Genomic DNA, 24,618 nt, shown 5'->3' on the forward strand with positions numbered 1-24,618 from the left:
CAACTGTTAGTTACCAAAAGTCAATGTAGTGCTCACCTCAGATGAGAAGGGCAGACTATTAGAGCATGAAGGATCCTTTCCACTTTTTTACAGCCATCTTCCTGCCACCGGTGTAACTGAGGAATGCAGGCCTGTGCAAGTTCCCAGTCTTCCCTCTTCACACAATCACAAAAAAACCAGAAGAGCCGTTCCAGGGATGCAGATTCCTCCTTACCAAATGGATGCATCTTCCTGCTTCAAAATGTAAACAAAAGATTAGAACTCATCAGATCCTATTCTTAAATCATATCTGTCAAACATTCACTTACAATGCACTTCCTAAAATGAGAGATGGAAATTTACAGAAAGATTCATGTCTAGAAGTGGAACTTTAGTTTTTCCCTACACAAAGTTAGAATATCTAGCAGGACAGACAGCTAACCTAATACACTTGCACTTTTACAGAATAACAAGAATAGCAATTGTCTTGTTTGCCCATTGAAAATCCATCAAAACATTTGCAGGTAAAGAGGTGAGAGTGAAAACAGGAAAGTGGAAACTGCAGCTGTCTAGCCTTCCCTCAGGCCTAACAATAACAAGTTGAGAGACTAAGCTGATCTTGAGTGGAAATACAGGGGACAGTATGGATGCAAGGAAAACAATAAAAAGGGGTTAAATCTTTGTGAGGATATGGAAATCTCTGAGGGGGGTGGGGCTGAGCCTGAGCCAGAGAGGGTTAGCAAATTCTGCATTAAGATGAGCAAAACCTTTTAGCCCAGCAAGAATTATTCCTGCAGGTTAACCCCCCCCCCCAAAAAAAACTTTAAGTCATCTAGTGGACTCATTAATAAAGCAAGGCTCATTTATTATATCTGAACAGTTCTTATGGTGCCACATTCGACTTAACTGCTCTGTGGGAAACTTTCCACTGCCAAATAAACTTTGCCCAGCTAATATATGATGAATCAAGCCCCCCTTGAACTTGCTCCAATTCGCATTTCAGTTTCTTAAAGAAGTACCTTGAGGGGCACTACTATTCAAGTATCAAGCTTAAAAGTAGGTACCTTCACTCAGAATTACGTCCCACCAAACAAGCTCAGTAGAGCTAACTCCAAAGAGGGCAAAGGAATGTAGCACTGACGTTCCGTGGCTGCTTTTTATACTTGACAACTTTGCTAAAAGGTTACTCTCATCACGTAGGCAACTGTTAATTTAAAAGCCTGGCTATATTTAAATAACCACCCGCAACAGTCTACTAGTGTCTTCCTCGCTCGTCTCGGCAAGCGAGCTGCCGTGCCCATCTCATGTGAACTTCTCCGCCCAAATACCCCCGGCAGGAGGCTCTCCTGCGTCCTTCTCCGAGTCTCGTCTCACCCAGCGGAGTTTTTCTTTTTCGCCCCCACCCTCCCCATACTTTCCCTGGGCATGCAAAGGCAGCGCAGGCAGGGAACCGGCAACTCGTGCCTTGCATAGGACCCACCTGGAAGAGAGGTCCAACCACCAGTAGAATATACACTCGCCTCTGGAGCTTATCCTACTGTCATCAGCGCTACCTGCACTCCCAGACAGAATCAAGTCCGGTTGCCGCGGCCATGTTGAAAAGCTAATCAGGTGATCGAAGCGACAGGCGGAACAACCGGCTTATTGGGCAAGGGGGGCGCCATCTTTCTCTAGGGCAACGAAGCCCAACAGTTGCCATCTCTGAAGCGGGCAAAAATATCACGTGTCTGGAAAGACAGGCGCTCGTGGTCCGCATAACGTACAATTTATTTACTGATTTTTAAAAATTTGTATTCATCCGAAGATCCCGTTCTCCCTTATCCTCTCTAGTTCGGTTGGCTGGGATTTACCCAGATTTACCATACAGTCCTTTATTCCACTAGCTGGCCGGATCCCTAGCTTTCGTTATAGAAAATAAAATAAGCTAGTGTCTCATCAGGCAAAACGTGTAGGCATTCCGAGCCATTCTTCTTTAAAAAAAAAAAAGCTACTGTAGCCTACTGTCATATTTTAATGTTGCTAGCCAATGAAGCAAGTGATAACTGTGACTGACATTTAGGAAAGCAAAGCACACAGACTAAAATGTTAGACTGACACACCTACTGTCTGGAACTTCTTGATTCATTTTGAAGTCTGGAGGCGACTTCAACGGAGAAATGGTTGTGGCCCTATAGAAAACAATTCTGAGATTTAGGGTTATTGCGTAGCTGTGATTGGGCCTGTGCACCCAAAAACAAAAGGTAGTAAGTCTCTCCAAGTCATCTTTTACATCAAGAAAATGGGTCACCCCAACCTTTGCAAACATATTAAACAGTTAACATGCCAATAATTAATGCTAATAAAATTAATCATTAAGAGAATGTGGGGTATTTTATATGGCAAAGTGGTCTAATATTGTTATACTCATATTGCTAAGAGGGTGGAAGAGAGTACAGTAGTTTACTACAACCCTGCAGTGCAGTTCAGAGAATCCACGACGTATATTTCAGGAAATACCTTTGTGAGACCTACATTACATGTGAATGCATCTAGTCCCTTTGGAGGGAGGTAACTCTTTACAGTGTTTATTATTAGAGCTTCTAATAGCAAATAACTCTTTAGGTCAATGAAGACTGCAATCTCTCTTACCTGGGAGTAAGTCCTGCAAAACTGAGTGTTACCTGCTTCTGACTATATAGGTTTGTGATGTGTAGGGTGAAAAAACTTGTTAAATTTTCATTTCTTTGGGTGCCGTTTACTTCACCATTCAGGTCTGATCGTGAACTAATTTACTTCAGCCTTATTGTCAGTTTTAGTGCTGTTCAACACAGTGAATTTCATGTACTTCCAGGCATTATTTATTTATATGCCATTGTATGTGACAAGGGTACAAGTATATCCTCTATTATATGTGTATAAAAACTGTTGTTTTTTTGCACCTCTGAAGCCTGTCTTTGAAACTTACTGGTTGATCAATGGCAAAATGAACAACTTCCCCTATTCCCAAAGCATTATGTCAAATATTCTTCCCTCTTATTCTGTCCGGCATCCATCTGAAGATGTTGACTGTTGTGTGACTCAGCTATCTGCATGGGTGGTGTCTAACTGGTGTTTGCTAGAGATAATGTTCCCCACTACATCCTCTGTTCTGGCTCTTTTGTTTGTTTTGCATATAGGCAGGAAAAGAACTAAACTTTTTCCATAGACTTCTAAGAAGGCCTGAGTGTAACAGTCCAAAAAAACATGACAGAAAATGACAGGTGCACAACTGTAAGTATTGAAAAACCTACTTTCTACTTTCCTGCAAGCCTATTTATTTGTGTAAGTATGTAAAGAGGAAGAGGCGAATGAGTTTTTATTTAACTTATTTATTTTAATGTTACATATCTTTGAATCCTGGAAAAAAATATCAGATATGGCTTTGCCTGCCAGTGCTAATCCCGTAAATGTCTTTGTTTGGCTGCAACATCCACATTGTTCAGACAGAGTGCTATTACCGTAAATGCTTCTGATGCACTGAAATCAGAAGAAGAAAAAGAGGGCTCATAGAGTGGGAGGCCACTGAACCAGTCTGTTCCCCTCTGTGAGTATAGCAGCATACATTTCCCCCAATTAACATATTGTAAATAAGCCAAGTGATTCTCTACCCATTTTAAGTGACTATGTCAGTGAAAGGTGTCAGTCAAAGCTGCAGTTCCTGCCAACCATGAAATTATTAGTTGTGAGATAACATGATTGTTTTAGATGTTTGAAACTGTTTTAAGTCCATTTTTATTTTTTATTTTTAAAAATTCACTTGCCACCTTGGCAAGAAGGGTAGGATATAAATTTAATAATAATAAATTGCCACGGAATGCAGTTAGACTTCTGAGTAAATCCACTGAGAACCAGGCTGCACAAGAAAAGCTACTGCAAAGTACTTCTACGGATGGCATTTTAAAATTAAGATTCTGTAGAAATAACTGGTTAAATTGAAAATGGAAAATGTTTTGCAACTGTGAGGCTTTAGCATAACCAATGACAGTCATGAAAACTTTTTTAAAATGCATATCAAGTAACCACACCCATCCTTGTGGATGGCAGCGCCAGGAATCAATCTAGATTGAAAGCAGCATGCTAAAGACAAGCATGAACAATTCGGGACTGAGAAAACACTATATTTTTGTGCTACAAATGGCTTGGTGTTTGTGCAGGCATTGTGGTGCAGTACAGAATCAATCTGCAAGGAGCTTTTATTTTTGGAATGAAGCACTTTTCAGGAGCAAATAGTAGATATAGATTGTTTGTGTACTATGTAGAGAAAAACAAGCACTCAGTCTCCTTTGATTCTAGAATAAAATGTCAGGTGCACAGCTTAAGAGTCATCCAGTACAGTACATTTTTGTACTGGCAGTTCATTATTGCTCTGGGAGGTCTTTGGACACACATTTCAAACATTCCAGATTACATTCCATTCTGTGATCAGTGCTTTTTCATTGCCTAGCAAGTATTCATGCGATAGGTCCCCTCACTCCATCTCTCCAAAGGACTGGAGGGAAAGAGTTCAAAGTTATGCCTGAATACGAGATTAGTGGTTTTGTATTCAAGAAGGTTTCAGTGAAGGATTGCTATGCCTCTAGTGAGCAAGGGATGTGGCACCTTTGACCTTTGATGTTGTTGGACTCAAGAGCTCCCATCAGCTGCAGCCAGCATAGCCAATGGTCATTTTAATACATCAACATCTGGAGGGCCACAGGTGCATTATCCCTGCTGAGTAGCCATCTCTCTTAAACAGGATTTGGCAATGGGTGTGTGTGGGGGGGGGGAGGAGATTGTAATGTTTCAAAAACTGGCAAAGTATTTACAACCAGAGACCATGCTTTAGCATATAAATAAAAAACAATAGTTCTGAAATAAGAGGCATATTGTTATGTGCTACCCCAATCTCTGAGTGGTGAGAAATTCCAGGAGTTCCAGTGCTTACCTAGGGTTTGGCTTCCTTGAAATGAAAGTCAGTGGAGACGACACTTTCTTTAGGATCAGGGGCAGCATTTCCCATTTCATTGCTTGTGTCCTCCCCTGCAGTTTTATCCTCACAAAAGCCCTCTGAGGTAGCTAAGGAAGAGAGAGATGGGTCACCTAGTGAGCTTCATAGCTTAGGATTTGACTCTGGGGCTGTGTATACACCATACATTTGAAGCACTTTACCTCTCACAGAACCACAATTTCCAGCACCCTTAATAAACTACAGTTCCTAGATTCTTTGGGGAGAAGTCGTGCTTTAAATATATGTTGTGTGTACACAGCCACAGGTCTCCGTTTCCAGTCTGACATTGTAAGCATTGTATTACACTGACTGTTCACTACACATTTATTAAGTCTAGAGCAGGGGTCAGCAACCTTTTTCAGCTGTGGGTCGGTCCACTATCCCTCAGACCATGTGGTGGGCCAGACTATATTTTGAAAGAAAATATGAATGAATTCCTATGCCCCACAAATAACCCAGAGATCCATTTTAAATAAAAGCACACATTCTACTCATGTAAAAACACCAGGCAGGCCCCACAGATAACCCAGAGATTCATTTTAAATAAAAGGATACATTCTACTCATGTAAAAACACGCTGATTCGCGGACCGTCTGCAGGCCGGATTGAGAAGGTGATTGGGCTGCATCCGGCCCCTGGGCCTTAGTTTGCCTACCCCTGGTCTAGAGTAACCCAAGTGTGAAATGAGGGTATTCAACCTTTTCGGGCTTGAGGGTACAGTTGGAACTGTTGGAGGTACCATAAATATCCATTTCACAGAAGAAAAAGAGGTGATGCTCACCCATCCCCAATAACATGCAAAACACCTGGTCCTCCCCACAAACTCCCCCAAATAATAAAAAAGCAGGCAATCTTTCTAAAAGTCAGCTCCCCAACCAACAAAAAGCCCAAAAAACTACTTTTAAAAATTGAAAGGGGTCAGGGCCTTGACAAGTGCCAAGGGGGCTGTCTGAAAATGATGTAGTGCCCACATTTTGGGCCCCAGGTGTAAAGAAATGCGTTCATGAGGCAGTGCAATCCTCAGCAAGACCTACAGTCCAAGGTAGCACTCTTGTGTACAGCTATCTGGGTGTAACCCTCAGTGAACGCCAGTTAAAAGGTTTGAGCACATCCATTTTCCTTTCTCCTGCAGGGTGGCTCTTTGGATGAAAGGCTGTAGCTTAGTTGTAGGTAGAGCACTAGAGCACTTGCTCTGCATGTGTAAGGTCCCAGGACCAAACCCCAGCATCTCCAGAGAGGACTGGGAATGTCCACTGTCTGAATTCCTGGAGAGCCACTGCTAGTCTCATTATTCCAGTACCGAGCAAGATGGACCAATATAAGACAGATTTCTATCTTGTTGTTTTTAATGCAGAGCTTAAAAGACAGGTACACCTAGGAAGAAAACTCCTGTGTACGTATACTATTAGTAATAGATCAATATGCAGCTTTGTATTTTATTGTACAGATGTCATTTTCAAACACATATTCAGAATTATTGTTTCCCCCATTAGGTGGAGAAATACGTCGGTGAGATTAAAGGAGGACTAAGGCCAACCATGAAAATCACTATCATGGGGGTAATATGCCCTGCCCCCAAGAGGCAAGTGTGTCGGCTGGCATTCTAGCAGCTCCTTCATGGATGTATCTGGCGAAAATTGCTCATAGGTGCAGATCTATTAAGGAATAGCGTTAGCTGGGCAAAAAGGGAGATATAGTATTGTCAATATGGAGAACATCAGAGGAGCACTGAACATAATTCACTATTTCTGAGCACTGTAGCTCAGCAGAGCATAACTGACCATTCTTAGCTCACACATCCAGACATTAAAGGTAAAGGTACCCCTGCCCTTACGGGCCAGTCTTGACAGACTCTAGGGTTGTGCGCTCATCTCACTCTATAGACCGGGAGCGAGCGCTGTCCACAGACACTTCTGGGTCACGTGGCCAGCGTGACGAAGCTGCTCTGGCGAGCCAGAGCCGCACACGGAAACGCCGTTTACCTTCCCGCTAGTAAGCGGTCCCTATTTATCTACTTGCACCCGAGGGTGCTTTCGAACTGCTAGGTTGGCAGGCGCTGGGACCGAGCAACGGGAGCGCACCCCGCCCGGGGATTCGAACCGCCGACCATGCGATCGGCAAGTCCTAGGCGCTGAGGTTTTACCCACAGCGCCACCCGCTATCCCATCCAGACATTAGTCCCTTCCAATTCTAATATTCTATGATTCCATAATTAAGTCTCCTGTGAACCCAAAGTAATCACTCAAAAAGGTGGCTGCCTGCTGGAACTCTGCATGCTTCTTCCAATTTGCCTTCACTGGGGATGGGTAATCCTGCTGACCCATCTCTGCTTCAGTTGTGGCTGGAGCACGGAATCATCCTGATTCATCACAGAATTGCCTCTACTGTCACCAAGGCTCCCTATTGCCCCTCTGCATGAGCCAGTGCTGTGTGCTTCCATCCTTCCCATTGGGAAGGCAGGGGAAAGGGGTCGTAATTTTGCTATACAGTATTTGTTTGTTTGACTGGGTCATTCCAACACTTCTGATGCAAAGATGGAGGAGAAATAGCTGTTCCCAGAGGCATTCCCAGAATAATGCCCTATGCACAGGGCCAGCCCTACCAGTAGGCAGAAAGCGGGAACCCAACTGTTCCTTCTGTACCCCCCAGCTGTTTCCTTCTGTTGCTGTTTTGTTCTGTCTTGTCCCTTTAATCTGGCCTGCTGCTTTATGTGCAGTGCAAGAAGCTATCCCATCACCCCTGGTGCTGAAGGAAAATTAATCTGCATGTCTGGTCAGCTGTTTAAAATTTGCTTGAGTAGCCATGCACAATGCATCATCGCCTCATATATCTGTGCTGTTTCTTACAGAGCACTATGATGATGTCACACTAAAAAGGCAGGCTCTGTGTCGTATCTGATGTATGTTTCTGTACAGTTCTCATAATGCTTTTTCAGGGTCTAGGCCAGTGCAGTTTAGCTACTTTTCTCCAATTGCAGTTGGAGGTAAGCATTTAATGCAGGGTTGGAGAACCTGTGGCCCTATAGAGACATTGCTGGGCTCCCACTAACCCCAGTCTGCATGGCCCATTGTGAAGGATGGTGGGAGCTGCAGTTCAACAGCATTTGGAGCATAGCTGTCAACGTTTCCCTTTCTAAAAGAGAAATTCCCTTATTCCGAATAGGATTCCTCACAAGAAAAGGGAAAAGTTGACAGCTATGATTTGGAGGGCCACAGGTTTCACATCCTTAGACTAGGCCATACTTACCCTGGAAACAAATATGACATTATAATGCCACAGCATGTGATAAATGAGCTCACTATCATGTTAGATTGCTGAATCGTTACTTATCACATGTTCATTCCTTCAAGTTTTTCAGTGACTTTGCTCTGTGACCCCATGGATTCCAGTCTGGACATTGGGCTGTTGCTTGCGGTCAGCTTTCTTGAGAAATCCATTGTCCGGAATTCACGGATTGCTGGGAAATGGGGTAAAGAGGAAAAGACCATTCCCTACTTCCCATTTACAGCAGGGGAGTCATTTAAGGTAACTTTACTTGCTAGTATGGGAGACAGATATATAGATAGAGATATAAACTGCCTAAGACCCTCTGACCCCGTATTGTCTCCTTTGACTGACAGCAGCTCTCCAAGGCCTCAAGCAGATTTTCTTTTTCAACTCTTCAGATTATCTAACTATAGGTGCTTGGAACTAAAATTGTGGTCATGTTTGTAATAAACATGTCCTCTGTTTGCTCCCTCTGTATTTACAGGATCCAAAGGAAGACCATTTATTTATTTATAAAGCTATTTCTAGGCTGTCAAGTCATAATAAAATATGGTTGTCATTTAAGTAGATCTTCCAGTGTAATATTTCCAATTCATTTTCAAAAGCGTCTACGTATAATCAAGTCCCATTGAAATCAATAAGCTTGCAACTCAATATTTTATGGGCGCTCAACTTTATTGGGATTGCTGTCAGGTTATGCCCCTGCCACCCATGGATCTCGTTTGTTTTTTTTCAGATGGAGCTCTTGTGTGAGCATCAGCAGATTCGGGTCTTGCTTGATGGACGTCAGCTCTGCAGTTTCACTCACCGCGTGCAGCCTATGCAAAGGGTGACAGCTTTACAAATCTCCGGAGACATCAAGCTCACCAAAGTGGCTTGAAGAATATATAATCCCCTATCTCCCCTTGGTTGGTGAAGAAATGTTCTCCATATGCCGTTGGATGTTGTTCCTTACTTTTGCTCTTATGTGTGCTTCTTGAGATTTTAAATGAAGGCTGAGCTCTATAAATAGCCCTATTATACCTTGATAAGTTGCAGCAATATATTTCAATGTGCATTCTTTTCAAGCTGCAGCACTTTTGTCTATGGCTGTTTACACATCACCGGCTTAAAACTCAGATTCTTTTTCTCAGTTCAGATTGAAGCTGGTTTGAGGGGAAACACATCAAAACACAGAATTTCATAAGAAGTGACAGGATAGATATGAAGCGTAGCTATCATCATGTGTACACTATTTCTTAAACCAGCAATGGGAGGATGTAGAGTTAATGAGACTGTGTACACAGCCTATGATAAGCTACCATATGGTAAAAGGCAGCACATATGTAGTTGTACTTTTTCCTAGCTGTACATCATTGGATCTGAAGCATTTTTGGTGTGGACAGTCATGCAGTGACAACGTGAAGAAAACAATGTGGTGAGAAATAAGAGCATTCTAATAAAGCAGTCCCTGTTCCACATCGTGTGCATACCCCAACATAAGAGTGGATCAGACTAGGAAGACAGGACTTTACATGCACCTTTTGTCTAACAGTTGCATTTTAAGAAGCCAATACAGTGGTGCCTCGCAAGACGAAATTAATTCGTTCCGCAAGTTCTTTCGTCTTGCGAGTTTTTCGTCTTGCGAAGCACGGTTTCCCATAGGAATGCATTGAAAATCAATCAATGCGTTCCTATGGAAACCGCCTTCAGACCAGGTCCGGGGACAGTCTGTCCCCCGACCTCTTCTGAAGGCTGGGGGGGGGGCGGACAAGGGCTTTTCTTCCCACCCCCAGCATTTAAAAAAAATCCCGGGACAGCAGAGGACTTCTTCGCTGTCCCGAGGTTTTTTAAAATGCTGGCGGGCGGCAGCGAAGGTTTCGCTGCCGCCCGCCAGCATTTTAAGATCGCCCGGATTTTAAGATCGCTGTCCCGGGGTGATTTAAAAGCCCCCGGGAAGGCAGGCAGGGGGGACAAAGACTTTTGCCCCCCGCCTGCCTTCAGAAGAGGTCCTGGACCTCTTCTGAAGGCGGGCGGGGGGCAAAAGTCTTTGCTCCCCCCTGCCTGCCTTCAAAAGCCATCCGGGATAGCGGGAAGCGCTTCCCTGCTATCCCGGACTGCTTTTAAAATGCTGGCGGTGGGGAGCAAAGCCTTTTGGCCCCCGCCGGCCTTCCTGGACCTCTTCTGAAGGCCGGAGAGGGGGGAAGGCTTTGCTCCCCACCGCCAGCATTTAAAAGAGGTCCCCGGAGATTTCCCTATGGGCTTTCTTCTTGCGAAGCAAGCCCATAGGGAAATTCGTTTTGCGAAGCGCCTCCAAAACGGAAAACCCTTTCGTCTAGCGGGTTTTTCGTCTTGCGAGGCGTTCGTCTTGCGGGGCACCACTGTATACAGAATTTATATTAATTAGCCTCGAGGTGCAGCTCTCATCAAGCTTTCCTATGTGAAGGGGATGGTGAATGTGGACTATAGCTCTCATCATCCCTGACTATTGGTTATGCTGACTGGGGCTGAAAGAAACTGGAGTCTCACAACATCTGGAGGGCAACAGATTCCCCATCCTTGCTCTATGACTTCAGAGAAAACACATAGAATTCTCTGTGGGTGCATTTGGGATCACACAAATGTTTTGGTATGAAAGGTTGGATGCACAGAAAATAGTAATTTTCAGAACTGAGTGGGAGGGTTTCATATTATAGTGTTTAAAAATATATGCTTAGGCTTGAATCGGCAGCCAAATGCAGCAACTGCACATCATCTTTCCCTCTGATTGTGACTGTTGAGTTTTATTATATAAAGTTGTTTTCCACAAACAACCAAATCCATAGGCCAAATTGAGGCTTGTCAGCAAGTCTCTTGTGCTTTAGAAATTATTAACATTTAAAGGCATACTATAAGTGGCTCATCACTTTATTTTTTTAAAAAAACTTTTTTTGCAATTTTACAGCTGCAGAATAAATAAACAAATCGGAAATACAAACAAATCATAGAAAAGAGCATACAAAAAAATATGGAAGATCATTAAAACATACCCCAAATATCACTTTTAAATATGGTAATTACCTTCTGCAAAACCTCAGTTTCAGAGCTTCTTAAGTGTTTCATGGGACATTTTTACTTAAAAAAGAAAAGAAAATACTATATTTGGCATGCAGTTCAAACTGCAGCAGTTACCCATCTTGAGACATCTAGCCTCATTATCCTCTACAGAAATTAATTTCCCACAGGTAAAACACAACATAAAATATTGGACCTGCCATTTCCCCCTTTCCTCTGCCTTCTGGCAGAAGGCACTTCTGCTTGTAAGAGGTGAACTGTTCTCAGGAACTCAAACTGACCAGTGGGCTCTATACATGAACTTTCATATGGCCACACACAAATAGGCCGGCTTAAAAAGGTATAAAAAAAGAGAGAACTGAATGCTATAAAAAAAAGAGAACTGAAGCTTAAAACCATCTCAAAGCTGGCAAAGAAATTATATTGATGTAAATCAGTAACACTATGGAAGGAATTCAGTGTTGCACTATGCTGAACCTTCTGTTTGTACAAGTATTTCATCTTGACAGGCAGAAGAGTTTCCCCTGCTCTTCTCCCCCTGCATGCTATTCTGGGTGTTCTCTAGACACACACACCCTAGGCAAATTCAGGGGGAATGGGAGGAGGAAAGGGGAGAAAGACCCATTGCACAAGTGGGAATCCTTATGCAGGGCTTCTGCTGATGGGGCTTGTTAGGCGAATCCCATCCTATATCCTTCTGGGCTGTGAAGGTGAATGGAAACAGATGGCAGAGGTCCAATTCAGTTTCCAAGCTTGATGTCCCCATTCTAGGTTTGTCCAACTCTGTGTCATGTGATTTAGCTTTACTCAGATGAATGTACCTGGTTGAATATTCAGAATTCCCAGAATTATTCTAGGAAAATGATGCATAAGTATCGTGGACCACATACAGGAAATGACTTTTTAAAAAATCTGAATGTACAAGACTTCATATAAGGAAAGTGTGGTAAAGGCCCAAATAGATTTGTTGGATGCAGGCTTTATGTTTGGCTGAAACAACTCACTCATGCACCTCAAAAACCAACCATTATATTACCCCAAAGCGATGATCCAAGTCAATGGTTTTGCCCACATAAGAAATTTGCAAAAGTCTATGTTAGCTGTTTGATGGCTTCAATCCAGCTTGCCCTCTCTGCCTTGGAACTGGCCTGTATAAAGTAGTGAATGTCATTCTTTGTTATGATTTTGAAGAGGTTGCCCTGCACATTCCCTTTCACTCCTGCAACAAAAAGGGAAAGGGAGGGAATGTTAGCAAGGCGTAGAGACAACACAATTGCTGCAGTAACAGCAAAATCTCACAAGGGAGAGAGTTTGATAACTCAACACAGTTTTGCTTTTGTTGATAAGAGAGTGTACCACTGCATTGATACGAATACAGGCTTGGATCTGGATCCAGCTAACCCGGTGTGCTAGCAGAAGCTAGTGCAAGGGCTTCCACTAACACAGTGTGTTTCTTCCCCCTCTTGCCTGCCTGAACACCCACACACCTTGTCCAAATCCACTTTGGAGGGCTGGGAGAATCCCTAGAACAGCAGAAGGGGAAAGGGCGTACCATTTCATCTGAAAAGCAGAAATGCTTGCACTGATCAGAAGAGTGATGTGATGTTGAATTCTTCCCTTTATCTTTACATGACCTCCCACCCACCAAAGTGCCATGAAAGGCCCAAAAAGCAATACTTAATCTGGCAATATGGCTGCTTGAGCCAGCTATTTATGATCAAGAGAGCTACATCCAGTCCTATTGTCACAGTTGCCCTTTTTCAAGGTGCCCTAATTGGTGCTCAGACTGGAGAAGGGGCAAACAGGGCCTAGCCCCCTGGCCTTTATGACAATTTCCTAAACTACTGTTTTTGGAAACCTACAGGGGAGGTGTGATTTGACTAAAATAGTAGGGTGTGGAATTCATGGATTTCATTATGCCCACCACCATTACCACTTAATCTCCCATAACTGGGAGCCCAGGTCCTAATATCTGAAATGGCTTCGGCTTTCCCAGCGTAAGCAGCTGATTCACACTAAACTTCATTCATAAACAAGAAAGGAACATGGGAACTGTTATGTTCATACTTGCCTGTTGGGACTCCATTATCTTCCAATGCTGAGACAAGGCAACCACGGAGAGAGAATCCCCCAACTGGTCGGTTATCTTCCTATGGCGGGTAGAAAGAGTCCAAAGGGAGAAGTAAGGAATATGAATTATATGTTCTATGCAACACATTTTACTTTCGCAAGACATGCAGTAGCTGGCCACATCAGCACAACATGAATCTTGTCCCAGCCTGTTCCTCTTTGGGATAGGCCTCTGGAGGTTCTAGGTGTTAATTATGTAAACAGGTAGTATCTTAATTTTAAAAAATTATACATGTCTTCTTCCAAAGTGTTTTAATAACAGAGTTGAATTCTAAAGACAAGGGGGGAATTATAGGAACCTAGGAAGCTGTCTTGTACTGCATCAGACAGTTTGTCCATCTATTATTTATTGTTATTAGTTGATTCCATTTATGAATTGCCTTAATAAAAACATTATCTAGGCAACATACACAGCAAGATCAACAAAACCAACACATATTATATAATTCAATGAAATCATAAATAGATAAAATCAACCCAGCAGTGTCATAAATCCAATCTAGATCAACACAGGCTGTGAATTATACCTTTGAAGCAAATTTCCCCCCTCAAATAATTCTGGGCACCATAGTTTTTTAAGGGTTGCTGGAAATTATAAATCTGTGAGGAGTAAACTGCGGTGCCCAAAATTCTTTGAAGAAAATAATGTGCTCTGAATGAGCTTTAAATATATGGTGTGCGCACAGCCACAGACCAAACTCCAGCAACCAACCAAATTAGCATAAGAACAAAACACAGCGCCATGTGCGCCGCCTTCATGAACACGCCTTGCCCCTACAATTGAGGGAGCCGGGGCATGACATGCACACACGCCCCAGGATGCCACATTTGTTGACCACAAGAGGTTTAGTTTCAGCCTCACATGATTCTAACTTAAGCACACAAAAATTCAGATCTATTTTACCAAAAAGTTACACACAAGACATGAGATAGTTTATGTATTGGGAGTCCACCATCTCACCTTTGTTGGGTCATAATAGTGTAGGAAAGCAGGGTCAGCCCTCAGGACAAAGCGCCTCACCTTCCAGTTTTTCCTCTTGTGTCCCTAAAAGTTGAAAAGATTAATAGATCCATTTCACCTTCCATTTCTCAGTTTGTCCTTCTGAAGTGGCCTGTAGATCTGCATACACTGAGACATTTCTCGTTATCTGTTTTACCACATTTTATCTTCACAACAGCCCTCTGAAACAGGTTTAGCCAAGAGGAATAATTGTCATAGCCAAGTAAGTTAGACAAAGAAACATTGTCAGAGGTAGAATTGAAGTCATTGTGCATTTTGCTAAGTCACTACATCAACTTCCTTTCCTAACTCAAACAAGTAAAGACAGAAGTGTTTGAATAGCAACTGTAGGCTAGATTTGAATGCTTGTCTTTGAGAACCAAATTTGCTTCAGAATCAGAATATAATAATGTACACAGTGGGACCGCTGTTTCATAGAAGATCTGATTTTAGTGCAAATTATTTTGGAATTCTGCTGAGAATGACAATTCAAAAGGATCACTTGGCACACAAATCCTTATGGGGGATTCTGACCTCACTATTCACCAAGGCACTTCACAATGGTCTCTTAATTCCATTTTAACTTTCAGTGCACTGAGGTGTGTGTGGGGGAACAACCTGATTTACAAAACTATTTGAAATCAGTATAGATAGTTCTGCGTCGGGGGGGGGGGGAATCAAAGGCTTTCCTGGTCAGAAAATTGTTTTTGCCGATTATGATTTGAACAGCATTTCTTATGTCACACAGAAAGCTAAACCATACATTCAGAAATATCGCAAGGTCCAGTGCTTTTTGTGTTGTACCACATCAGGTGAAAGATTGTGTTTCTCAATTATTCTCCACCTCAAACATTATTTGCGAAAGGAAAGGTAGCATATCTGCAAGAAGGATTCCAGTTAGTTTTCTAAAGGCAAATATATTTCCTACTGAAGTATTAGGCATAGAACACCACATTTTTTCCCTATACATTTGGTCCTATGTGCACTCTTTTGCAACACTGTTCATGTGATTGTAATCTTTGGGTTGTATTCAACAGTACGTCAGCAGACTTCCCCTTCCCCTCTCCTCTCCTCATGTGCCCCCCTCAGATCTGCTCCAGATCTTCCCCCAATGCACTGGAGCAGTTTTCGAGGGTGGGCACGAGCAGAAGAGGAGAGAGAAGTCCCATTGGACAAGTGGAAGTTTATTGTACAAGCAGATACAACCCATATTGTTTAATTTTATTACCCAACTTTCTTCTTTAAAAAGAGCTTAAGAAGACACTAAATACAGCATTGCCTCCCATTCTCCACTTGCCAACATGATTCAGAAGTCATGGTCACCTGTTTTATTAAAAATCCTTGTTTTAAAATGGTGCCACTCAGTTCAATAATGTTAAGATGAATATTTTCTTTGGAGGTGGTTCTCTTCTTATAGTTTTCCGCCTGCAATAAAAATTAAAGATATTGGGGAAATTGGGGGTGGCGGTAGCAAAATGAGTACAAAATACAGAAGTCTTCCTTTCCTCCTTTAACATGGAACTTCCTCAGTCACAGAAACTTCCATCTTCAAAGCAGTTTTTTTGCCAGACACAATAAACAACAGGGATGGTCTCAGCACCCAGTATCCTCAGGCAGTTGCCAGGACCCCAATGCTCTTAAAGTGTCCACCACTACTGATGTCACCCCTAGGCAGGTGGCTCACAACCACCCATTGCAGGTCTCAGCACTGCTGCCACCATTCCCAGCAAATAATGCTGCTGGAGAGGCCCAGAGGGCCCTTTGCTGCCCCCTCACTAATAAACAGACACAGAAGTGCATAAATTAAGTTTCATTATGGCAATATGTTCCCATATTGCATCCAGATAAACGCCAAACTGTTCCTGTTGCATGTCCACACCCAACCCAAAGTCCAACTACGTACTGTATTAGTCAGATATAACTTGGAAAGCATTAGAAAGATTTTGCCCAAGTCTTTTGACCTGATTTTCATTTGCCTGATTTTCATTTGCTGCAAATCTTTCCTATCAGTCTCCCCAATTCATATGCACACTGCGCCCCCATTTTTTTTAGTGTCCTCATATGCAGAAAGGAGACTCCCAGAAATCCCATCACTTACAAATGTGTACAGAGCTGTAGAGTCATCCAAAAACTGCTCCGTCAAATCACCATTCCTCATAGCTTCAACACTGCGGGCTCCCACAGGCTTAATGAAATTTTCGTCCACCAGCACAGAGGCCAGGGTGACAGCCTCTAGACGGGAGGCTGCAAAAGGATTGGAAATCAGCCAGTCAACCAGCACAGAGCCTGAAAAGAATAAAGGCGGCTGTTAAGGTGAGGAAAAACGGCATGCAGCCAGTCAATTCCCAAGGAAGGTAGAGGTTTTCAGTACTCGTCCTCTAATATAGAAATGAGTCTCAAATTGTAATCTAACCTGACTGAAGAGCAGACATTTGCATGCACATTTTCATAAACTTGGCAGGTAGCACTGTCTGTCTGGATAACCTTATTCTCATTCTGGGCCAGTCCAAGACATTTTGCAGGCAAAGGGGACCCTTTCAACTCTAGAATTCTATGATTATGTGAAGCGCGCACAAACACAATTCATAAATGATACCTAAAATTAGAGTTTGGGCTCCAGATTATATTTTCCCCTTACATTTTAATCATGCCTTTCCTTTAAGGAGCATAGTACAGTGTAGACGGGTCTCCCTCTTTCATTTCATCTTCATCACAGCCCAGGGAGGTAGATTAGGCTGAGAGGCCATGATTGGCTCAAAGTCACCCAGTGAACTTCACGGCCAAGTAGGGAATTGAACCCAAATCCCCTGGTCCTAAAGCAATTCATTAATTCAGGAGTAGCCAACTGCAATCACCTCTAGACATTTGTTTAGTTGGCTGGGGCTGATGGAAGTTGTAGTTCAACACCATATGAAGGGCACCATGTTAACTACCCACCCCACACTCCAAATACTAGGTTTGGAAGCCACTCCCACTAATGTTTAAGTACCTCCATCTAATCACCAGCATGTGAGGCCTGGCTGTAGCTACTAGTGGGAGCGAAATCGCTGAAGATGTGCTCTTATTGTTCATGTCCCAGGGCTGTGCCCTAATAATGAAAACAAGGTTCTGAAGCTGCACCATGGTGGGCCCTGGGAGAAAACAACATTCCTTTGCATCAGATTATATTGAAGTACTAGGAGGCTAATAACATGAGGTTTGCCTACCTGTAAAACTTTCTTTATAGGTGCTGCCTTGTTCTGTGTTGGGTGTGAGCTTAATTCCACTGCTGCTGTCATGCATTTTGTCCACAATGTGACTGGAAAAAAACCAGCAAAAAGGTTAATGTTTAAGAAAACAGAGAATCCGGTTTTGTGAGGGGACTCAAATCCCTCTGTCTCAATTCATACAGCCAATAAAGAGCACAGTTTCGATCGAAAGTACCTCAGGCATGAGTGGAAGGCAATTCCAGTTTAACACAGGAGAGTACCATTGAGTTCTGTCCCTTCAGTCCTGTATCCTTGATTCAATCAAGTAGTGGCGTAGTGGAAGGGGGCATGGGGCAATTGCCCTGGATGCACAATCGGGGGTGGCAGGCGAACCAAGCTGGGGAATGCGGGGGATGATCTTCACCCTCCACATGTCCCTCCCCCGCCTGTGAGTGCCTGCCCGGTGGCGGTGGCAAGGGCCAGATGAGCACACCCTACACCCGCCCCGGGTGCTGGCAAACAGCACTATGCCCTTGCTTGAATGCATCTCATTCTATGTTGCTGTCAAGTAAGCTCAGTCTTGGGACTATATTCCAGTGGGGTCCCTCTTTAGATGGTAAGGCATATTACTTCACTTCAAAATGTGGTAAACCAGCCTTGCTGCCTTTGGAGGTCCTCCTGGTCATTCTATGAAGTGGGGCTCTGAGCTTCTGCCCCAAAGTCCTGCCCTGATGGCACCACTGTCCAGAGAGTCCCCTGAGCCTCAGGTCTATAAAAACATAAGAGCAGCCCTGCAGAATCAGACCAAAGGTCAACCTAGTCCAGCATTTATTCTCCTGCAGTAGCCAAGCAGATGGCCATGGGGAGCCCACAAACTTCTCCTCCTTAACAACCATGAGTGGTTAGCCCAAACAAACCTTGGCTACAACTTATGGTTTGTCCGAATTGAGACAAACCACAATCTTGGATTCAGACTTAATGTTAAACAAAACTATGGCTTAGCTTCAGGTAGCACAGCAGCAAAACTGGGGGAGAAGTGAAGCAGCCATGACATTTGCCATGAGCATGTTCACATTTAGCCACAGTCTGGCTTAGTGTTATGTACAAACTGGGCTACACACCCCACAAATTACAGGAAAGCAGATGGAGGCATTATTTAACACTTACTTCAGGCTGATATTTGAGGGTAGTTTGAAGGAATTTTTCATGCGGTGAAGTTGCTGGACTTGTACTGGGTTGCCAGCATGAATAGCACCAGTTATATCCAATGCCCAGGCATCACGCTCTTCTCGAGAGCAGAAATCGAGGAAATACTCTGTGTTTGTTTTTGTCTTCAGTTTAATGACCAACTACAAATAAACCCACAAGAAACAACAATACATTATTTGCTAGAAATTATCAGCGCATCACTCAGAAATACTTACTGAAATTTGAGAGACCTTGAACAGCTTAACTTTCTGGTCTTAAACAGATGTGATCAAACATTTTCACAGGTAAAACTACATGATAAATCTACCTGTGTTTTATTTATCACATCTATATCTATCTATCTATCTATCTATCTATCTATCTATCTATCTATCTATCTATCTATATCTATCTATCATCTATCTCCTGGAAATTAAGGATAAGTGTGGGTTTCAGGTGTGCTGCTTTGATGTGTGAGTACTATAATATGTTCAATTTTTTAAAATACAGTATGATAAAGTTGTATATCTATCACTTGCCTTTCCTAGCTAAACTAGAGAAAATGTGTAAGATTTGTGATAGGATCTCACAACATTTTTCCAGAGCTTAGAAGTAGCCAGTTTCAACACTGCTCTTCACCCATAGCTAAAGGGAGAATGTCCTAGCTAATATGACCCACACATTCATGGTACCAGCACTGCCCCCTTCTAATATGTTCCATTTTCTAGAGCCAACACAGCAACAGTAATTTATACCAAATGGAAAGAGAATTGGACATACCGGCCTGTTATACTCCAAACATGGACAAGTCATTGTGCAGCCATCCAAAATAATCCTGCCCTTTGGAGAAGACTCTTTCTTTCCTCCCACAACTTTATAATAGAGAAGTCTGTCCTGGAGAAGAACAAACCATCTTGCTTTCCAGTTGTGGACAACATGTCCCTGCAAACAGAAAGTGTCAATCTTAGGTGCAGCTTATAAACAACATTTATTACCTGCTTTGGTGTTGCATACTCATGAAGTTCTTACTCATTGCACTCAATTGATAATTTATATAGCCTCTAATGTGCTCTCATCTAGTAGGACTTTAAACCGAGTTCTTACCTTCTTTCCACAAATCCAAGGTTTCCCCAAATGTATTTTAGTGATTCCACAAGCGAGCTTTTTGCAACGATAGCACAGTTTCCCAGGCAGTCATTACAGGTATGAGCACAAAACCTGCTGCCAGTACTGAGTACCCTAGTACCCCTGGGGAAAGGCACTAACTACTATGATACAATGGGAAAGATGCTGATTCGCCCCAACTAATCCATGGCAGAAATGAAATAGATTTCTCTCACTCAGACCCAAATTCAGTTTTATAGTCACTAGGCATGAGTGGTTCTCAAAAGGTCCTACCCTACCATGCAGCAAGGTAGGGCAGTAGATTTTTATTTATTTTTTGCAATAGATTTTTTTTTGGGGGGGGGGGAATCCAATACTTTTTGAAGTGGTGGGCCCTAGCATGGGGGAGGCATCATCTGATACTCTGCCTCAGGCACTTTTGGTGTTCCTCAACTTTGACTTTTATAACAGAGAGGATTCAAACCATACATAGCATGGGGTGGAGTTCTAGCTTTAAAAACCCAGATTTCAGACAATGCTCTCAAGTTCCATACAGCAGTTCTCATCTGTTTTTAGTTTACCCAGCATATTGCTATCTCAACAACACGACAGAACATTTCACTGTTGGAGGCAGTTTGCCTCTGAATATCAGGTGTTGGGAAGCACAATGGACAGAGATGTCCCACTTGCAGCTTTCCCATAAACATCTGTCTGGCCACTGTGAAAGCAAGATGTTGGACTAGCTGGGCCTTTGGCTTGATCCAGGAGTTCTTTGCTTTTGTTCTTCACTCTACTCCCAAGTAGACAGCTCTGTCAGCCAACTGCAGTACTACCTAGTCTCTGTTCAGTTTTTCCTGTTTTCCCCTAGTGGGGCTAATGGAAACCTCTGGGGGCAACTTAGATCAGGGAAAGAGCATGGTGGGGAGGAGAAAGAATAAATGCACAATCAAATTAGGAACTCTGTGGCGTCTCTGAAGTAGAGAAAAGAAATTCATTCATTCATTAATCTTCTGCATCATGTGCAATTTGGCCCTTAGACATGAGCATAGAGAAAGCACATTGGACTGGATAAATTGTTAGAAATTAGGGCCCTTCTGAAGATCTGATAAAGGCAATGACAGGTTAAGAGAGGTGGTATATTTCAGATACTGCAAAAGGATAATTTGAATAACTTGGGCTACATTTTGAACCTGGAGCCCTCCTACCATAAATTGAGTGTGCACAATAAAAGGCAAAAGATCAAGATGAGCAGACAGGTAGAGCAAGAAGAACTAGATTGTTGCTCTGACCTGCTGCACCCTAGGTCAGAAGGGCAGGATATAGGGAGAGCTGCTTGAAAAGCAAGACAAGAATAAAAGATGACAGCAGCGGTGGATCTTGAGGAGATCTGCATGCATGCAAGACAGGACCTGACAGTGAATAAGATGCTGCAGGTCAGAGCAAGAGAGGAATGTTAGCAGAATGTTAGCACAGCACTCTAGAGCGGTATCTAAACCTTATACATCCTTTGCCTAGGTATGGGAGACATTCATGTTGGAAAAGTAATAATCTGGCAAGATGTATTTACTTCTGACATTTATAGCTCACTCTCTTTCCCAAACAAGGGCAAACACATTTTTAAAGAGGAGGTTGCAAGTTTGAAACCACCTAGAGATAAAACTGTGGCTGCACATTACAACCGTGGCCATGTCTGCTCTCCCATTCATTTACTCTGCCTCCGGGACTCTCACACCACTGATTTGGGAAGTGGTGTACACATGCCATTAGCCACAATCCATATCTATCTTTTCGTTCCTTATGAAACATTGCTTATTGATGCATTCCCCCCCAAACCAGCAAGAGAAGCTGAGAAAAAGAACAAACTAGTTGTGTTTTAAGCTGGCAATGTACACATCGCCTGTGACTGCAGCTTACCTTTTTAACAAGAAAGCCTTCCTTCAGAATTCCACTCCCTTCCTCCATGCTGATCCAGTAGGAGGTGAATGTGCCTTCCAAGACGTCTGCGGGCAACTGCAAGCCGATCCCTCTGCATGAGGAGTTTTAAATCAGTGACTGTTTTCTTAGCCACCTCCTCCTCTGCTGTGACGTCTGCTCCCCTCCCTACCCAGGAGACAATAGGCAAATAGTGAGCTGGCACCAGGAGATCACCTGTCCTTAAGGGAATACAAAACAGGGAAAGTTTAACAATGTAATTGTACCATAGCAGTACTTCCCCTAGAACTGTGAATGGTTCAAGCTCATTGAATGACTCAGAAGATATTAGTCAGCCATCTGGATTATACAACACAGGAAGGAGACAGACCTTCTGTAGACAGAAGCCAAGGACTGGAGGTTCCCATGTTTTGTTCATTGGGCATTTCCATTTTTAATGTATTGTTTATTGTTATCTCCATGTACTACAGCATACCAGGGACCAACACTGTGGCTACCACAGGACTTGGACTCGGTCCAGTATACTTGAACGAACGTCTCCACCCGAGGGACTTCTGGCAGTTCCTTCACTGTGAGAAGGTTACAGGGAACCAGGCAGAGGAACTTCTCAGTAGTGGCACCCAACCTGTGGAATGCTCTCCCATCAGATGTCAAGGAAATAAACAACTATCTGACTTTTAGAAGACATCTGAAGGCAGCCCTGTTTAGGGAAGTTTTTAATGTTTGATGTTTTATTGTGCTTTTAATATTCTGTCAGCAGCCACCTGGAGTGTCTGGGGAAACCCAGCTGGATATTATTATTATTAATAATAATAATAATAATAATAATAATAATAATAATAATAATAGCTGCAGGGAAAAGGAGTGATGTAAGTGAACTGAAAGGAAAAATGAAAAACTTGGGGAATCAAAATACAAATATTTCTCTATTCTATGAAAATATTTTCAATACCGATGAATTTACTATGCAATGGTTGTGACCCTTACCTGGTCCAAATCAACATGTATGTTAGGGTTCTAAAGCTACATTAGTCCCATCAGCACACACAAACACATTCCAGTCTCCTACTAAGTCATAAACTCATTTTTAAAACAACAAAACTAAAACAAAAAGCAGATTTATAGTTTGACATAGGGTCAGCTCCTGTGATAAAAATGGCTGAAAATGCAAAAACACATTATTGTGCTTGCATAATCTCTTATACATACATTGGTCATTGTTTGGATTTGTAGATAAGAGTAGAATCTAAGGCCTATAATGTGCACGGGTTTCTATGAAGGGAAGTTCTAGCATACAGAAATCACCTGAGGAGAAAGTACACAAATGTTGTTGTTGTTGGCATCTGTCCATCTCAAGAGACAATGGAGTGTTTCTCCGGAGGCAAAGTCTGCATTAGCAGCGCCCTGGGATGCAAGCCTGGGCAGTGTGCATGGAAGTCCAAGGACATATTGGAGCTGTTGGCTCATGGTCCACAATCCAGTAGATCCAATGTACACACATGGGCTCCCAAAATGCATAGAGGGCTTCTGTTTGCACAGGGACTTTTCTCATAACCCCAGGTTTACGGCACTGCTTCCGACATTGACATGAACAAAGAAGTCCTAAATTGTATAGAGCTCTGTATTTTTTGTTGTTTTGAATTTACTAACATGTTCTGTATTTTGTATATTTGTATATTAATTGTTCTCTATTTTAATGTTTGTTTGCTGTAAGCTGCTTTGGGCCCAGCTTGTTATGGGAAAACAGCACATATAAACAATCAGTCACTCAATATGTGCATTGGAGCCTTATGGATCCATAGAGAAGGGTGAAAGTCTTTATTTAGAAAAGTGGCTAACGTGTGGGCCTCCAGATGTTGCTTTAAGTTAGCCTTCCTGCTTTAGAAACACTAACTCAAGGCTAGCAACATTCTTACGTGCTATTGTGAGGCTTACCAGTCTCCTAGATCACTGTCTGGCAGAAAGCAGGCTTTGTTGGTCAAAACATATGACTTAAAGTATGATCATAGAGATAAGAATTCAGTAAGGGCAAAATTCATGCCATGCTTGTAATACTTCTGAAATACTTGCTGTTGTCCCGCTTGAGATAACAATCTGAACTCTAACAGCGTGAGTCACAGGATAGGAAACATTAGTCACCACATCATCGTCCCACATAGTATCCAGGCTATGGGCACACAGATGATTGTGGAGTGGGTAGGAGACAAATAAGAAGGCATTTGTTTTTCCCTTTATAGAGCACTGATAGAATGATCTGGTATAAGAAGTCAACCCAATAACTTGCTTATTCTCTTGGCCAGGGGTGGCCAACTTCTGTATTCCTAGAGACACCTTTCAAACACTGACCTTAGGGCTGGAAAGATCTGTATATTATTCCAGCCAGCTATACTGGCTGCCTGTTCCCTTCCAGGCCCACCTACCCACCATGTGAAGCTGCCTGAGCCCTGGGTTCAGCTACAGCAGTCCTGCTTGAATGCTGGTAGTAGGGGTAGTTTTATTTATTTTTATTTCAAGCTCTTTTATAACTAAGATGATAGGTTTCCAATTTTGCTATTTTGTTATTATGCACAGGGAGAAAGGAGAGGGAGAAGTTCCACTGCGCTAAAAGAATTACTTTGTGGATATCATCCTATGGTTTTCAATGCAAATGAACAGTGTGCTGGCACATACTGAAACTGTGGCTGCTTTGGTTCTACCCTGCTGTTTGTTACATAGCCAGGAAACAAGTGATGGTCTAGCGTGTCATGCTGTCTGAAAACAGCCTTGTGGTATGTTTCTTTCTAAATAAGCCA

The 24,618-nt window shown here is 42.7% G+C and overlaps 3 protein-coding genes across 9 annotated transcripts in view; 1 reads left to right on the top strand and 2 right to left on the bottom strand.

Annotated features, from left to right (window-relative positions):
- Window positions 1-1,587, bottom strand: part of ZFYVE26 (zinc finger FYVE-type containing 26) — a 43,046-nt gene extending 41,459 nt beyond the window's left edge. For 3 of the 4 annotated variants that reach the window (XM_081900411.1, XM_081900410.1, XM_081900408.1), the window contains exons 1-2: window positions 1,460-1,587; window positions 37-234 (exon numbers count right to left, since the gene is read on the bottom strand). In XM_081900411.1, coding sequence (XP_081756537.1) covers window positions 37-227 — 191 coding nt within the window. In that variant the 5' untranslated portion in view covers window positions 228-234; window positions 1,460-1,587. The remainder of the gene's footprint in view (window positions 1-36; window positions 235-1,459) is intronic. The other variant, XM_081900409.1, reaches the window with a different exon arrangement.
- Window positions 1,588-1,624: 37 nt separating this feature from the next.
- On the top strand, window positions 1,625-9,292 carry LOC309364746 (galectin-related protein A-like). Of its 4 annotated transcripts, none has more exons than XM_081902601.1 (5): window positions 1,625-1,727; window positions 3,135-3,228; window positions 6,478-6,566; window positions 8,335-8,509; window positions 8,988-9,292. In XM_081902601.1, the coding sequence occupies exons 2-5, from the start codon at window positions 3,202-3,204 to the stop codon at window positions 9,129-9,131; spliced, it is 435 nt and encodes a 144-aa protein (XP_081758727.1). In that variant the 5' UTR covers window positions 1,625-1,727; window positions 3,135-3,201; the 3' UTR covers window positions 9,132-9,292. The 4 variants fall into 4 exon arrangements, with proteins under 4 accessions (XP_081758727.1, XP_081758729.1, XP_081758726.1 ...); XM_081902603.1 differs by having other exon boundaries at window positions 1,718-1,738; XM_081902600.1 differs by lacking the exon at window positions 1,625-1,727 and adding an exon at window positions 1,755-2,219.
- A 3,001-nt stretch (window positions 9,293-12,293) lies between these two features.
- PLEK2 (pleckstrin 2) lies at window positions 12,294-22,338 on the bottom strand. Its single transcript, XM_081902192.1, has 9 exons — window positions 21,809-22,338; window positions 19,571-19,732; window positions 18,770-18,951; window positions 17,621-17,712; window positions 16,513-16,700; window positions 15,738-15,839; window positions 14,376-14,459; window positions 13,356-13,434; window positions 12,294-12,503 (listed from the first exon to the last, which is right to left on the bottom strand). The coding sequence occupies exons 1-9, from the start codon at window positions 21,854-21,856 to the stop codon at window positions 12,376-12,378; spliced, it is 1,065 nt and encodes a 354-aa protein (XP_081758318.1). The 5' UTR covers window positions 21,857-22,338; the 3' UTR covers window positions 12,294-12,375.
- Window positions 22,339-24,618: the final 2,280 nt, after the last annotated feature.

The sequence above is a fragment of the Podarcis melisellensis genome (genome assembly GCF_964234715.1).
Source record: "Podarcis melisellensis genome assembly, chromosome: 1".
In the NCBI taxonomy this organism is placed as follows: Eukaryota; Metazoa; Chordata; class Lepidosauria; order Squamata; family Lacertidae; genus Podarcis; species Podarcis melisellensis.